Genomic DNA, 14,308 nt, shown 5'->3' with positions numbered 1-14,308 from the left:
TTATTACCTGATTATTTCTTTTATAGAATTGACCTCTCTTCCCCACCCCCAACTGAGGATAACGTCCAAGATAGGACAGCACTTCCCAACAGCCAATGCAAGTGCCCAGTTCACTTTTCTACCATGAAATAGCATTAATATACTTCCCCTGGCTCCCCATCTCAGGGAAAATCTTCTTTGCCTAGGAACAGGGAAAGCTACTCAGTTAAGAATGGGGCTAAAAATACTGAATAGCCAAAACAGACAACTGCCAATGACTTTTTTGGGGGAGGGGGGTCAGAGTAGAACCAGTCTAGATGGAAAAGAAACCATTTCAACCATCCTTCAAGAGGGCTGGCAGCCATCAAGATCAGCAACAATTCACTGAATTTGAGAGGACAGGGATATAAATTGATGACTTCTGCCTTGAATGCTAGCCAGCCAGTAAGGTATTCTTAATGCTGGAGGAACCAAAGGGATGAAATGGGTACGCTGAAACCCCTAAGGGCAAGGAAAGATGGAGAAAAGCCATTTCATTTCCCTGACGAGGCAGCTGAAAAGTTTGCCAACATCAGCAACCTTGAAGAATATACACCTCTACCCCGATATAACGCGAGCCGATATAACACGAATTCGGATATAACACAGTAAAGCAGCACTCTGGTTGGGGGGGGTTAGGGGGTTGCACACTCCGGTGGATCATAGCAAGTTCGATATAACGCGGTTTCACCTATAACGCAGTAAAATTTTTTGGCTCCTGAGGACAGTGTTATATCGGGGTACAGGTGTAATTAGGGTCTCCTCAAACAGCATGATTACACTGAAGGGATCCTGGATTAAATGCAACTACAATATGGAATTAGCATTGGCACCTGAAATATACAAAAAAAAAAAAAAAAAAATGCAGAGAGAACTGAAGTCCTTTCAAAGGAATTCACAAGGTGTTGGTGTTCTCACTTTTAGTGCCAACTAAGGCAAAGGAATGGCAAACCCAGAAGACTGCAGCCTTAAAAGTGGCTGGACAGATGAAAGCAGCTCTAAGACATGTTAGAGACGTCATAATCCTGTTTTAACATTTTATCTATGTGCTTGTCCACTAGATTATGGATGAAAGCCCCCCTACATAAAAGTAACTGTTTCATTAAGCTGGGATACTGCTTAAGTAACCAAGCAAATTTTTCATATCTGTTCTTGCGTATTCTGTACTGCTTTAGCCTGTGTGGTGGGGAATCAGTTTCCAACAGGAGAAGGGGGATTCCAAGGAACATCTATTAAAGAGGGGAAGCTTTGGAGGTGGATGTGGATGAGCACCTCAGCCCAGGTGAAAGGCTAATGCCTGAAGGCCAGAACATTATTCAGATACATGAATACCTAAAATCCTGATTAGAAAACAAGGAAACGAAGACTATCTGGACACCATGACCAGTGCCCTGAAGGGGAAAGTCTTATCCCACAGAGAGCTAAATAGGTGTGAGTTCATTAAACAGGGGAAGGATGCAGTTCCTTAGAAGCTGGTGTTGGCCCACCCCTATGTTTCACTGGAAGGGAACCAGTTACATAGGACATCTCCAAGATCTGGTCACAAATGAACAAGCTAGGCTCAGAAGAGCGGAGCAAAAAAGGCCTGGGGTGACAAAAACACGAGCAGGGCCACACTCATCAAGGGAAAGGCAGCCTTGTAGGACTCCAGATCAGCAATTAGGCTCAGACATACCACTATAGTGCTCCTGACACTTTGGTAAAGTGGAGGCCCACCTGGGCAAAGCTGCAAAGTACAGAGGTGATGCGTGCATACATCCACACACACACTGCCCCGCCACACCGCTGTGGAGAACTGCTAGGTCTGCAATCACCAGTCTGAAATACCTCAGGAACTTGAGTACTGCAGGCAGAAAATAAGCAGGTGAACCAAGAAATGGGGGATGGGGGGAAGGAGAAGAGGGAGAAGAGAACTAGAGCTCCTACTGCACAGGAAGTAGATTGGGATGGAAGAAATCTCTCACTGCCAGCATTTGAAAGCCAGAAGCTTGCATATGGATTCCATCTACTTTTGACTTGAACATGGATAAATCCAGCAGTTATAGGATTGGCATGTGTCTATTCTTTGGTGAATAAAACTTAACTCTTTACATAACCAGCATTAACTGCAATCAAAAAAGCTCTATGCCAACCCCATACAGGGGAAATGTTGAGTTCCTCATAACACAGGCTAGCAGAAAGAGAAATAGTCAAGAGTGGAAATTTTAGAGTCTCTTCTCCAGAATCTTAGACCAAAGCAGCATGTGCATATGGCCCCAACAGTTGCAAGCATTTCAGGACATGCAACATCTTCAATGGGAGTCTACAGAGGCAGAGCCATGAAGGAGAAAAGAAGATCCAAGAAAATAGCTGTATCATCGCTACAAATGTGGATCACTTGAAAGGAATCTAATTTAATTCATACTTAAAGCAGTGAAACGACTTGTAAACAATTTTAATGAGACTAAACACCATTAAAATTACATGTACATTGGTAACTCAATTATGGAGTGAACTCTGTGAGGACTTCCATGTTTCTTAGAAAGGCTTTGAAATCTAAAGGTTTTTTATAGGATTAATTCAGAAAATATTTAAAGCAGACTGAAGTCTCAGATACAAGACTGTAAAATTTCTATTAAAAGAACATTTCAAACTGTAACTGAATAGACTTAAGAGAACTTACTTGTCTTCCCATGTACCCACAGGCCATGTAGGTAAGAATTGGTTGAAGCATCACCTGCACTGTAGTGGCTTTTTTACTAAGTGTTGTCAATATAGTGAACAATCCATCTCCAACTGATATTGCATCTAATCCACCATGAAAGTTTTCATGTTTTGTGAGATGCAAGCCACTTGCACCTAGTAAAACCAGATGAAACGCACAGTTTAAGGCCAAGAAGCTGAGGCTTGGCAGACAAACACTGCCAGTTTTACACAAATAGAGAGTGCATTAACAGAACCTAATGCTATTTAAATCTCCATTAAATTAGTATTCCCATAGCTACTGCAAAATAAGAATTGGCATGTAATTAACAATGAAGTTTGCAATGAAGTATAAATTATTATTACAGAGCCCAGACATGTGTAAGGCACTTTATAGCACATATAGGAAGGATTGATCCTGGGCCCAGAGAGCTTACTTTAATGTTAGGTGAGACACTACAAGCGAGGTGAATTAACCAAGGGAATGGGACAGGAAGTTCAACGGTCACACCTGGCTCCTTCTAGCCAAAAGCAACTAAAATGTATTTGATATTGCCCTCTGAAAAGAATTCTAATGTATATTATAGAATATTCGCAGCTCACCGAATGTCTGGTGCAGATGTATGTGTTGCACAGGAGTTCTAAATTTATTCCCTCGCTAAATGGCAGCTCTGCTGTTCACAGTACTACTCAGCTTGCTTACCTATTTATAATAGGAGTAAACCGCCTAGAAAACCATCTGACCTCTGCATATACTTGGTAGTCCGTCAGAACACACAGTTAGCATTCACTGAGACTAACAGAAATGAGAGAGGTGGGATGATTATGTCCTGTGCAAGGGCCAAAGCCACCATATGGCCCTCTACCTTTTGGAAGCAGTGATGAAGTCAAGAAATAATGCTGTTTGAATTGTTCATAATTCAAGTTGATCTATTCTATTAAAACATTTTAGGCAACTTCCAAAAAGTTAGATTGCCAATCCACAATAAAGTGTGTGTTTGGTATTATTCTCTCCCTACTTCCATCTCTAGGGATCTGCGGCAAAAATCAGTATTTGGTCCTGCTAGTGAAGACAGGGGGCTGGACTCAAGACCTTTCAAGGTCCCTTCCAGTTCTAGGAGATCGGGATATCTCCATTAATTTAAAATTTAAAAATGTATGTATTTATCTACACTATTATATTTTTCTCATATGGGGAGAAAATGAATAAAGTCTTAACATTCTGAAAGAGACGTTGCTTTTTATTTAAATGAATACTATCTACTTGCAAATACATACCGATTATCATTGCCATAGCACTGCTGTTACACTGGCCCAGAGCAGACAAAATCTGGCTCATAATTTGTTGGTTGGCTAACACCAAGTCTGCCACATATGCGGTTGATCCTTGAGAATTAGAGCTGTTTCCATTGCCATCTTTGCCTCCCGAAACTTTTTCTTCATCAGAAACACTGTCTGTAGTACTACTAGCCACTGGAACCCGAGCACTATATTCTCGGTTACTCGAAAGTGGCAACTGCACTAAGATATTAACCAGCTTTAACAAATCAAACATGAGTTGATCCCTGGTCATTTCTCCACAAACTGCTTTGGCATCACCTGGGCGGATAATATTGGCAAAGAGCCCTCCAAAACATGCGCGAGCACCCACGGAGCTGTCTGACCCACTGCGAGACATCACTTTGTCTGAGCATGTAATGTAATGGTGCACCAAAAAGGTGATAGACTCAATTACTGCAGAAATGGTGCTAACTGATACTACTTCAAAATTCTGTTCCAGGGTAAATTCCAAGAGCTTCACTTGTGCATCCAGAGGTCCCTGGCCAGTTTGGAAAGCACCCCTAAAAGAGAGAATCAAACAGAATATATTTAACTGACAGGTGACAACAGTTTATATATCTTTAAAAAGGTAGTCCTCTTCAAAGGACTTACTGTATTTCACTAACCATACTCTGAAAACCTAGCAATTTTCAAAAATGTATGTTGAAAGCACATAGGTAATTTTCTGCTCCTCTGACAGAGGGGATAGGCATTTATTTTTCATAGCAATTTTTATAATCACATGGGGCACTACATGCTATTTCTGGGAAGTCTCCCTTCTACACTGTGCTGATATCATCAGGAAGGTAAACACGTCCCCCATTGAAAGAGTCTGGGAACTACTGTTTCTTTGGCCATGTAGTTACCTTAGAGATATTTTTGAAATGCTGGCGTCAACAATTTTGATAAAATTACTGAGTGGAAAATTTTGTAAACTTACAGAAAGTTTTTCTATGGGGGAAAGCCCTCCAATCTTTTACCACCATTGGGTGAATTTCCACTTGTTTTCTGGCAAAAAAAGGGATTCTTTACTCCCCATCATCAAATTTTCTGGGTTTTTAATCCTTAATGGTCTGGCTGGGTAATTACGCATCAACATCACAGGAAAAAAGTATCAAATAATTCCACTGATGACTGTCACAAACAGGTGAAAGTAAGTATTTGCATGCCAATAAGTCACATGAAAGATATTCTAATTTAGGCAGTATTCTTACTGGAGGTCTGAAAAATGGATGTTTGGTGCTACTACTTTTGAAGTTTTACCAATGTGAGCTGAATTATTTAAGTCTGATTTAGCTAAAAGAAAAAATTAAATTTCAAAACTAGCAATAAGCTACTGATTTAGAATTGAATCTTTCTGTAATTTTCAACATTACAGAAAGCAAAGTGAATTAGTGTTTCAGTATATGGTCTTAAGAGTGCAATTTAGAAGACAGAGTGAGGTTTTAGTTCGAAAGAGAAGAGAATTAAAAATAAAAACACTTCCTTCACAATCAGTCTAGTGCTTTGATGAACAATAATCATATTTGAAAGTATATTGAAAACAATATTAAATATCTGAACCCCTGTTTTCGTGCTTTTCCTGTGTTTTGGGAGATTTAAATCCTACTTCTTGTTTGAAAATATTTAAGACATACTTAAAGGAGGCTTTAATATCAGAGGACAAATCAACTCCTTTTTCTTTTATTTCAACCCTGATTTTGTGTGTTGCTCAACATAAGTCAAATGTAGCATGCATACAGTAACATGCTGTAATGTATAGACAAAGTGAATTAAAGTCGGAATGGTTATGCCAATAAAAACATTTATTTCTCATCATGAATGTATTTAAATGTTACTATACAGCATTCTACTATTTCAAATTATAGATATCATCCAAGGTAAAATTACTTTTGCTTGTTGCAGTCTTCTCTACTTCCAGTCTATGATTAGCGGACAGACAGGATTATGGTGCCATCTACTGGGAAGTGAGGAAGCAGAATTGAAAAAGCTTACCTCCAATTATATAAGCCCTAGTCAGGACCTGCCCATCCCAATTAAAGAACTACCAGAACTGTACAGAAAGCAATTGAATACAAGAGAAATAGGAAGCAAGAGGCAGCACACCAACCACTAAAAAGAAAGGCAGGACGAAGAATGAGAGGAGACAACAAATGGAATTACCAGCAAGTAATTTTCCCTTTTTCAAAGTCTCTTCTCCCATCCTACAAAAGTAGGTTAAAAGAACATGCAATGGCTCTAAGAAGCAGCAACCTCAGGAGGTGAGCTTACCTTATTATGCTGCTAGCTGGCCCTTGCAGCCAAATGAGTCATCCAGAGAAGTGAACAGGTCGAGCTGATAGTAAAAAGAGAGGGCCAAGCCTGCTGCCTTATATACCTGGGAAAAATACCTCACTTGAAGTGAGCATTGAAGTGGAGACTTCAAGTCCTATGGCATTTGACAAGCTCAGAACACAAGGTTTACCAGCCAGACACATGAGAATGCAGCCTCATACCCATCTAACAACAGCAGCAGCCGCCGCCTTGCTCTTGTTGCAACGTTCAAAACATGAGTGATTTTTTTGACTTTTTAAATTCTTGAAAATGAGAAATATAAAGCTTAAGAACATGCTCAACATACAATAAAGGCAGCCTCTTGTCATTGATGGGGAAGATACTGGACTTGTCCCAGAGGAATTTGGTATTAACTGCAGAAAAATTCTAGGAGAAAACAAAATAAACTCTTCTGAAGATAACTGAAAGCATACAGAAGGGAGGAGAGAATTAATCTCTCGCTTGTCTGGCCACAGTCATTACAATAAACGAAGATCTTAAAGGAAAGAAGTTATCAATAAGTTTGCTCTAATGTCTCAAATAGGGGTCTTGTCAGAACCTGCAGGATGAGGGTCTCTGAATGAAGTGCCTCTTGAATTCCAACAGAAGGAAATCCAAAACATTCTGGTGGGGGAAAAAAAGACAGGACAGTACTTTCCCAATGCTACATCAGGCCATGAAGATCTTTGAGATTAGCAAGAAGCTAGAGACATTCTATTGCTGGTCAGACAATATGCCTCTACCAACAGAGGGCTTCTGTTAAGAAACCAATGCGGCAAGCTGGAGATGATGGTTGTAGAACACAAACCCTTGAAGAGCAGCTCCAGGATCTCAAGAAGTGTCCACAGGGGGTTCAGTGCTAGACTCTTCACATCTAAAAAAACAGCAGTGGCAGGATTGTCAAGGAGTTGGTAAAAATCACGACTGTGTTGCCCTGCCTGAACCTCGGGCAGCAAAATGAAGCCGAGAGAAGCATGATCCCAGGTTCCCTCTCCAAATCAAAGTGAAACATCACAAAGGGATTAGGAGTGTAAACAGATACTGGGAAGCTTAGCTGATACTGTACCAGAAAACCAAACCAAGATGAGGCACATTCCCAACTTTGGCAAGTATCCTTGAATCCACATAGCTCTGCTCTCACAAAAACAGATGTAGCTGAGCTAGTGTCAGATTGCTGCTGCAATCCCCCAGATAAAGGTCCCTCAGGAAGAAAAGCTGGGTTCCTGCCCACATGCCCAGCAGCAGCACTTACAAAAATGAAAGGCATGCCGTGAATACCCACCCCCTTAGGAGGTGGCATAAGCCACTCATGTTCCAATTGTCACAGTGGACAAAGATAGTGGAAATCAAGGCCCATTTGGCTCCCTTTCCTGTCTCAGTTTGAGCAAAGTCCTGAGTATTAAGAGGATTCTATGGGTAAACATAGAGCAGGAGTTGGGGCCAAGGTGCAAGTAGGGTATCTCCCACACAATTGTGGCCACATCCTCCTCTGGAGCACAAGCAGCAACATTTCACACTGGGCAAAACTGTGAAGAAATCTACCTTCAGAACTGGCAGATGCTGTGGAAGATAGACACTGGGCTCCCATTCATAGTCCTGATAGAAGTTCCGGCTCAAGGAGTCCGCCGTTGCATTCTAAAGGCCCAGTAGGTAAATCTCACAGATTTTTATGTGATGGGAGATGCATCAGTTCCACAGTTTTAGCCATTCTGCACATAAAGAGTGGGATCTTGCTACCCCATGTAGGTTTATATAGTACATAGCTTCCCTGTTGCCTAACGTTATCTTGACAGACTGGCAATCCAAGAGAGACACATCTGTGGTAAGGATTTCCAAAAGGTGGTAGACATGAGAATAGGATTCACATCACCACCTTTATGGCTCTTTCCACCACCTGAGACGTTTAATGGTTCTTTCCACTTGCAAAGGTACAGTGATTTGTTTGGAAAGACAGTCTGTTCAGGGCATACATAAGTCCTTAGCCATGTCTGAACACATCTGAGATGCAGCCTCCCATGCGAGAAGGGTCCCTGAAGAGGGATGGGAAACAGAGGTGGGTATATGTGGGGAGAATGGAAATGAATAGAGTATCCCATAGTGACCACCTTAAGATCCACTTGTCTGAGATGATGAGCTCACAGGCAGGTAGTAAGTGAGATAGGTGGTCTCCAAAAGGAGGTTGGATGGCAGAATTGTGCAGCAGAAGATCCAGAGAAAGAGGCTGTTTGAGGCCCTTGACTAAGTTGTCAAAACAGTTGCATAGAGAAATGTGCCTGCTGGGTGGTTGTGGGAAGATGATGGTCCCCTTTTTGGGGGGGCTCCGTAGAGCCATTGTTGGTGGAACTGAAATGATCAGGTGCATTATACTGTTTGAGACTTACAGAAGACTTCTGTTTGTTGCAGGCACACACATTCCCAGTGACTGAAAGGGAGTGGAGGGAGGGGTCCATGTTAAAACTAAAGAGCTTGAGCCCTTCAACGGGGAAGTCTTTCACAATGTTCTGCATCTCCCTCAGAAGGCCAGAAGATTGGAACCAGGATGGTGTATAACTACTGCGGTAGCTAAGGACTGTGAAGCCACATTGGGGTTGTCAAGAGCTTATTGCAAGGAAGCTCTAGTGATCAGCTGACCTTCTGAAATGCGGGCTTGAAATTGTTCCCTGGGGTCTCAGGGGAGTTGTTCAATAAATTGAACAAACTGAATAGTAGTAAAAATTATATTTTGCCTTCAAGGCCTAGTAATTTGTGACTCAAAATTGAAAGCAGCCAACAAATAGCTTTTCTTACCAAGGAGATCAAGGCGTTTAGATGCCTTCTCGGAAGGAGAGGGTGTGGAGCATGCTTGACAGTTCTCTTTGTTGACCATGTCTACCAGCAGGGAACTAGGGGTGGGATGGGAGAAGAAGTACTCCATTCCCTTGGGCAGAACATTATATTTTTTATCTGGTGTTTGTAAGCAGGTGGAATAGTGGTAGGTGTTTTTACCACAGAGTTCATGCAGGTGAGAACAGTGCCTCATTGATGGGTACGGCGACCTTACACTGGGAGGAGACATGTGAAATGTCCACCAGAGAATGCTGAGACTACTAGACCTTCCTCCAAAGCAGTGTGGAAGGATTCAGTTAGACTCTTCATTAAGTCCTGGAAGGCCTTAAAGTCGTCTGCATAAGAGGGCAAGGGTGGTATTACCATCTCATCAGATGAGAACTGTCCAAAGTTGACTCTTCTTTGTTTGGTTGGTCTCGCTCATCTTGGGTCGTCTCAGGTTTCAAGAGAACATAAAATACTAGCGAGCAGTCTTGTGGAGCCAGTGGCTGGTTCAGTGAATCTAGGGCATCTGCTGGGCTCTGGAAAGTCCTCATCAGGGTACATCCTTAGAGGCATGTGCTGGTACGATGCTGTGACACAGCCTTGTACAGAAACCTCGTCAGAGGATAGATTATCTCTTGAGTTGAAAGGGGGGGACAGGGAAATCTGGCAAGTCCTGAACCCCAGAATCTTAAACATACCTCAGGGAAGTATCATAGACCACAAAGAGCAAGGCATCAAGTTCAGAGGGGTGGAATCCCCAAACATAAGCTGTGCTCCAACTAATAAAAATAATGAGGTAAAATAAAAACCTAAATAAATGAAACAAACATGGGAGGTAATAAGAAAAGCTGAAAGCAGTGGACACCACAGTTGTTTCATCTCAAGCCGCAGGCAGCTGAGAAGGAACTAGAGCGGTGGTGGGCCCATGCCTCTTTATAGGCCCTCACCTGGGAGCATGAGGCACTGCTCTATGCAAGTGCGGGTCCACAGACACTGCTATATACAATCTCCAGTTGCAAGTGCACAGGCGCACACACATCCTGCAGTGGTGCACCTATAGGAACACGTACTCGAAAAAGAAACAAATCTCAGTCACACGACTTCTCAGCCCACCCCCTCCTCATCTGCAAAATGGAGCTGATACTTTCCTAGCTCACAGTCTCATTGTGATGCCTAACTAACATTGGAGGCTGAGAGAGAACTCTTCTAAGTCACAGTGAAAATGCAAAGTCTTATGCAGACATTTTCTATAGCTAGTAGAGAAGATGCATCACAAATAAAAGCATGTACGTCTCCAATTCTCTAGATTTGCCCTGGAAAATACTAAAAGGGAGGTTTAGGGTCAACAAGAGTACCCCTTACTGGTACAGAACTTCAGGTGTTCTCCCAAAACGATGTACACCAGATTCTGACTGTAGGAAACCGACCCTGAAGGTGGCCAGCAGTTGAGAGTTTACAGAATCCAGTCGTTCTGAATAGGAAGGTGGTTCATTTCTGATCTCTCCTCAATATGATATTCCCACTGACAAATTGTAGCAGGTTCTAGTGGGTGTAGAGGGATCAGAGCACTTCTAAAACTGAAATGAACTTGGCACCAGAGGGTAGAAAGGAGCTAGAATATGCAAGACCGGGCTCTTTGTTCAGAAGCTAGACCAGCAGGCATTGAAAAGCACCAAGAGAGTTAAGGGGCCCTGAGAGGTCTCCATGGTGTTGAAACAAGGGAAACCCCTGACACAGAAGCTAAAATGGGAGTACTATGGCAGGCAGGCCACTGAGAGCACTGCAGAAATCTCTTTGCTGAGAGAGGGAGTGCAGTACAAAGAAAATTAGAGGTAAACCTGCCACTAAGGAAGAATCCCCTACGCAAGGCTGAGACAAAAGCGAAGTTTCTAATGAACCAATAGAAAGCCTGAGCTCCCTAGCCAACAGCAGGGAAAACTAAGGGGAAAAAAAAAATCACTCAGGAGGTAGAAGAGAGAAACCCCATCCAGAGAGAAACAGAAGCTGTGGTTCCTGCAGATTACAGGTTAGCGAAGGGAGGCTAAGACCACAGAGCTAGTGTAAAGGAATAGGTACTTAAAGAACACTAGGTATGTCTGCACTGCAGCCAAGCATGTGATTTGCAGCTTATGTAGATATACCTGTACTAGCTTGAATCTTACTAGCTTGCTAAGCACAGAAGTTAAGATGCGGCGCCGCAAGCTTCAGTGCAGGCTTCACAAGCCTGCCTGACCCCACTGGGTGTACACTTGCTTGTTCAGCCTGTGCCATTGCAGCTTTAAGTTTCTGTCGTTAGTGAGCTACCTAGATTAAAGCTAGTGTGGGTACGTCTACCCAAGCTGTAAATCACACCCCAGGGGCTGTGTAGGGGTACCCTATATGTAAAGCCAGGTCCTTAGTTTTACATGTCATCTGAGAGACCCAGACAAAATGAACTGCAAGATATTCAGTTTAACTTCCACACTGAGTGAGATTGGGCTGAGGTTTGAACCTCTGGAGCTAAAGAGTGTAGTGATTTCAAATTTTATGCTTAAACCCCGAGTCATCTGTATTGGGATATGTATGGGTTAAGTAGAGACCTGGGAAGCTACTAATGTGCGGACATGGCATTAGGGGACAAAGGCATAAGGCTGTAGTTCTGTGTTTAATAAATAAGTTGCCATATTTTGCCCTTCCCTGTTGCTTGTTTGATAAGTGTTGCAGCTGCATAAGAAACGTGGGGATCTCAAAGGTACCTTTTGGGTAAAGCAGTGTTATCTCCTCCTCCCTTCCTTTCCCAGCTACATAAAAAGTCCTGGTTTACGGCCCCTTCCTACCTCCCCTGAGAATTGCTCATGACCAGGGAGATTTGTGGCAGAAATTGTTGCAAAAAATATATTTTTAAGGTAAAATGCCTGTGTAATATGTGTAATGCTGTGCACGATAGGGTGGGTTTACTAACAAAATGGGTGGTTTTGAGGTATTTTAACAGATGTAGGCATGTACATACTAACAAACAAAAAGAATGGGCTGTAACTAATTCACTGCTTACTAGACAATTGGGTCCAGGGGAACAAGTATCACAGTAAAGAAGCCTGTACTCATATCCACCTCTGGGTCAACCTGCTTTTTCTTCTAACAGTCTGTGCACCCAAATCTTGAAAGAAAGCCTGAGGGAGCATGGACTCCAAAGATGTTTATAAAAGCTTCCAGCTGAGCTTAACTAGGGCTACATTTACACTACAAGCTTGTGGTGTGATTCGTCTGCTCGTGTATAAATAGTGTAGCCGTGGTGGCACTAGTAGCAGCAGAGGAAGCACAGCTGAGCCATTCTTAATACAAATCATCATCAATCATCATCATGTTCCTATTACCTCTGGCATTTAGGGCAGTGATGAAGCTCCTCCACTCCTGACTGTTTCTGGCAAGTCTTTCACTGGTTCCGCAGCTGTACCCCAGGTTTTTCAGCTTGGCTTCCACAGCTCTTTGCCATGTTGTTTTCGGGCGACCTCGTTTTTGCTTGCCTTCAGGTGTTCATCTTATTGCTACTCTGGTGATGGAACCAGTTTCCAACTGAAGCACTGGACCAATCCATCTCCATCGCCTCCTGGCAATGATGGTGCTCAGATCCTCTTGGCTGCACTGTGTCAACAGATCTTGGTTTGAGATTGTTCTGGGCCAAAAAGATATGGAGGATTTTTCTCAGGCAGGTTTTATGGAATAAAGACAGTTTGGACATGTCATACTTTTTCATTCCCCAGCATTCTGAACTATAAAGTAGTGTTGAAAGTACGCAGCACTGATATATCTTGAGCTTGGTTTTGATGATTTCTAGACTGTATTTAAGCTCCTAAAGGTGTTCCTGGCTTTACTGATTTTGTTCCGGATGTCCTGGCTTGTTCCACCATCCTGGCTGATGGTGCTGCCCAAGTATGTGAATGTGTCTACATTGGTGAGAACATAAGCCTCTATCCGTACTGGTGATGGTGAGGCAATATTAAAGGTCAGGATATTGGTCTTATTGCAGTTGATTTTCAATCCAATTTGCTGGCCGAATGCATTGAGTCAAGTTGTTTTTCTTGTATATTATGTTGGGTATATGATAGGAGAGCGACATCTGCGAATACAAACCCACCTGAAAATGGTAGATGTGCACTAAGCATGGCTCAATCATGCCTCTGCTGTCACTACCAGTGTTACCCCAGCCACACTGCTATTTATACTTGCACTAGCTCAATGAGAGCTAGTGTGAATGTGTATACACAAGCAAGAGAATCGCACTCCCAACTCATAATGTATACCTAGCCCAGGGGGGAAAAAAACATTGGTTGTGAGCCCTGTGTAGGAAAGGAGCTAGAAAGTACCTGTAAGAGCAGGCTTACCAGGGGCCAGCAGAGAAGCCTCAGGCCTAGGCACCCTGAGAGAACATGGCTAAGCTGAACAAGCAGCCAAACAGGCAATGGGTCTTTGGAGAGATGAGAGACTGTTTCCTGCTTGTAGGTGGGGTGAAGACTAAGTTCTCTAGTATCAGACCGGGAGATAATAAATCTGTTCTTCATATTGTGGGTGGAACTACAGGAGGATGAAGGAGCACCACACAGAGGCTCGAGACTCAAATATTTTTCCAGGAGCTGAAAGAAAAGCAGGCTGAAAGGTATTGCTTGTGGGACAGAGAGGCTGATAGGTGTCTATACAAAGGAGAAACAGAAGGAATGCCTGCTAAAGTGAGACTTACTAAAACTGGGACCATTTGAGAGACATCCAGATCCAAGAGCTCCTGGACCTTGCAAAGGCAGAGAAATTGCTGAAGAACTGGATAAGACAGAGAGCAAGTGCCAAGCTGTGGCATAGTTCAGATAGCAGTAAGGTAGGTAGACTGCTAGGACCTCCTGTGCTCCACTGAAACTGCCACTCCCTGCTTAAAGACGACATACATCTGATTGAATGGTATCTTCTGGCCAAGGAATCCCACACACCTAAAAGGATGAAGTGCTGTAGCAGAACTTAGTACTCTGCCTTTCACTCTCTCCTGCCTGTCTGAAGCAGAGCCCTTGGCGTTCTTCTTTTGGCACTTGTTCTTTTTTTCCTTTTCTTACCTTCTCTGTTTTCCTGTGTGTTCATACCACAGAGAGAGACAAAGATGCATAGGCAGAAGGAAGGAGAGAGCAGGACTGGACTCGATGAC

General features: G+C 42.9%; 1 protein-coding gene across 1 annotated transcript in view; it reads right to left on the bottom strand.

The window, feature by feature from the left end:
• BIRC6 (baculoviral IAP repeat containing 6) overlaps nt 1–14,308 on the bottom strand; it is a 293,548-nt gene that overhangs the window by 146,543 nt on the left and 132,697 nt on the right. Inside the window, 2 exon segments of the mRNA XM_008174422.4 lie at nt 2,681–2,856; nt 3,979–4,541. Of these exon segments, the coding sequence (XP_008172644.2) occupies nt 2,681–2,856; nt 3,979–4,541 (739 nt within the window).

Source organism: Chrysemys picta, chromosome 3, assembly GCF_011386835.1.
Source record: "Chrysemys picta bellii isolate R12L10 chromosome 3, ASM1138683v2, whole genome shotgun sequence".
Taxonomy (NCBI): Eukaryota; Metazoa; Chordata; order Testudines; family Emydidae; genus Chrysemys; species Chrysemys picta.
This window is presented reverse-complemented; position numbering and strand designations above follow the sequence as displayed.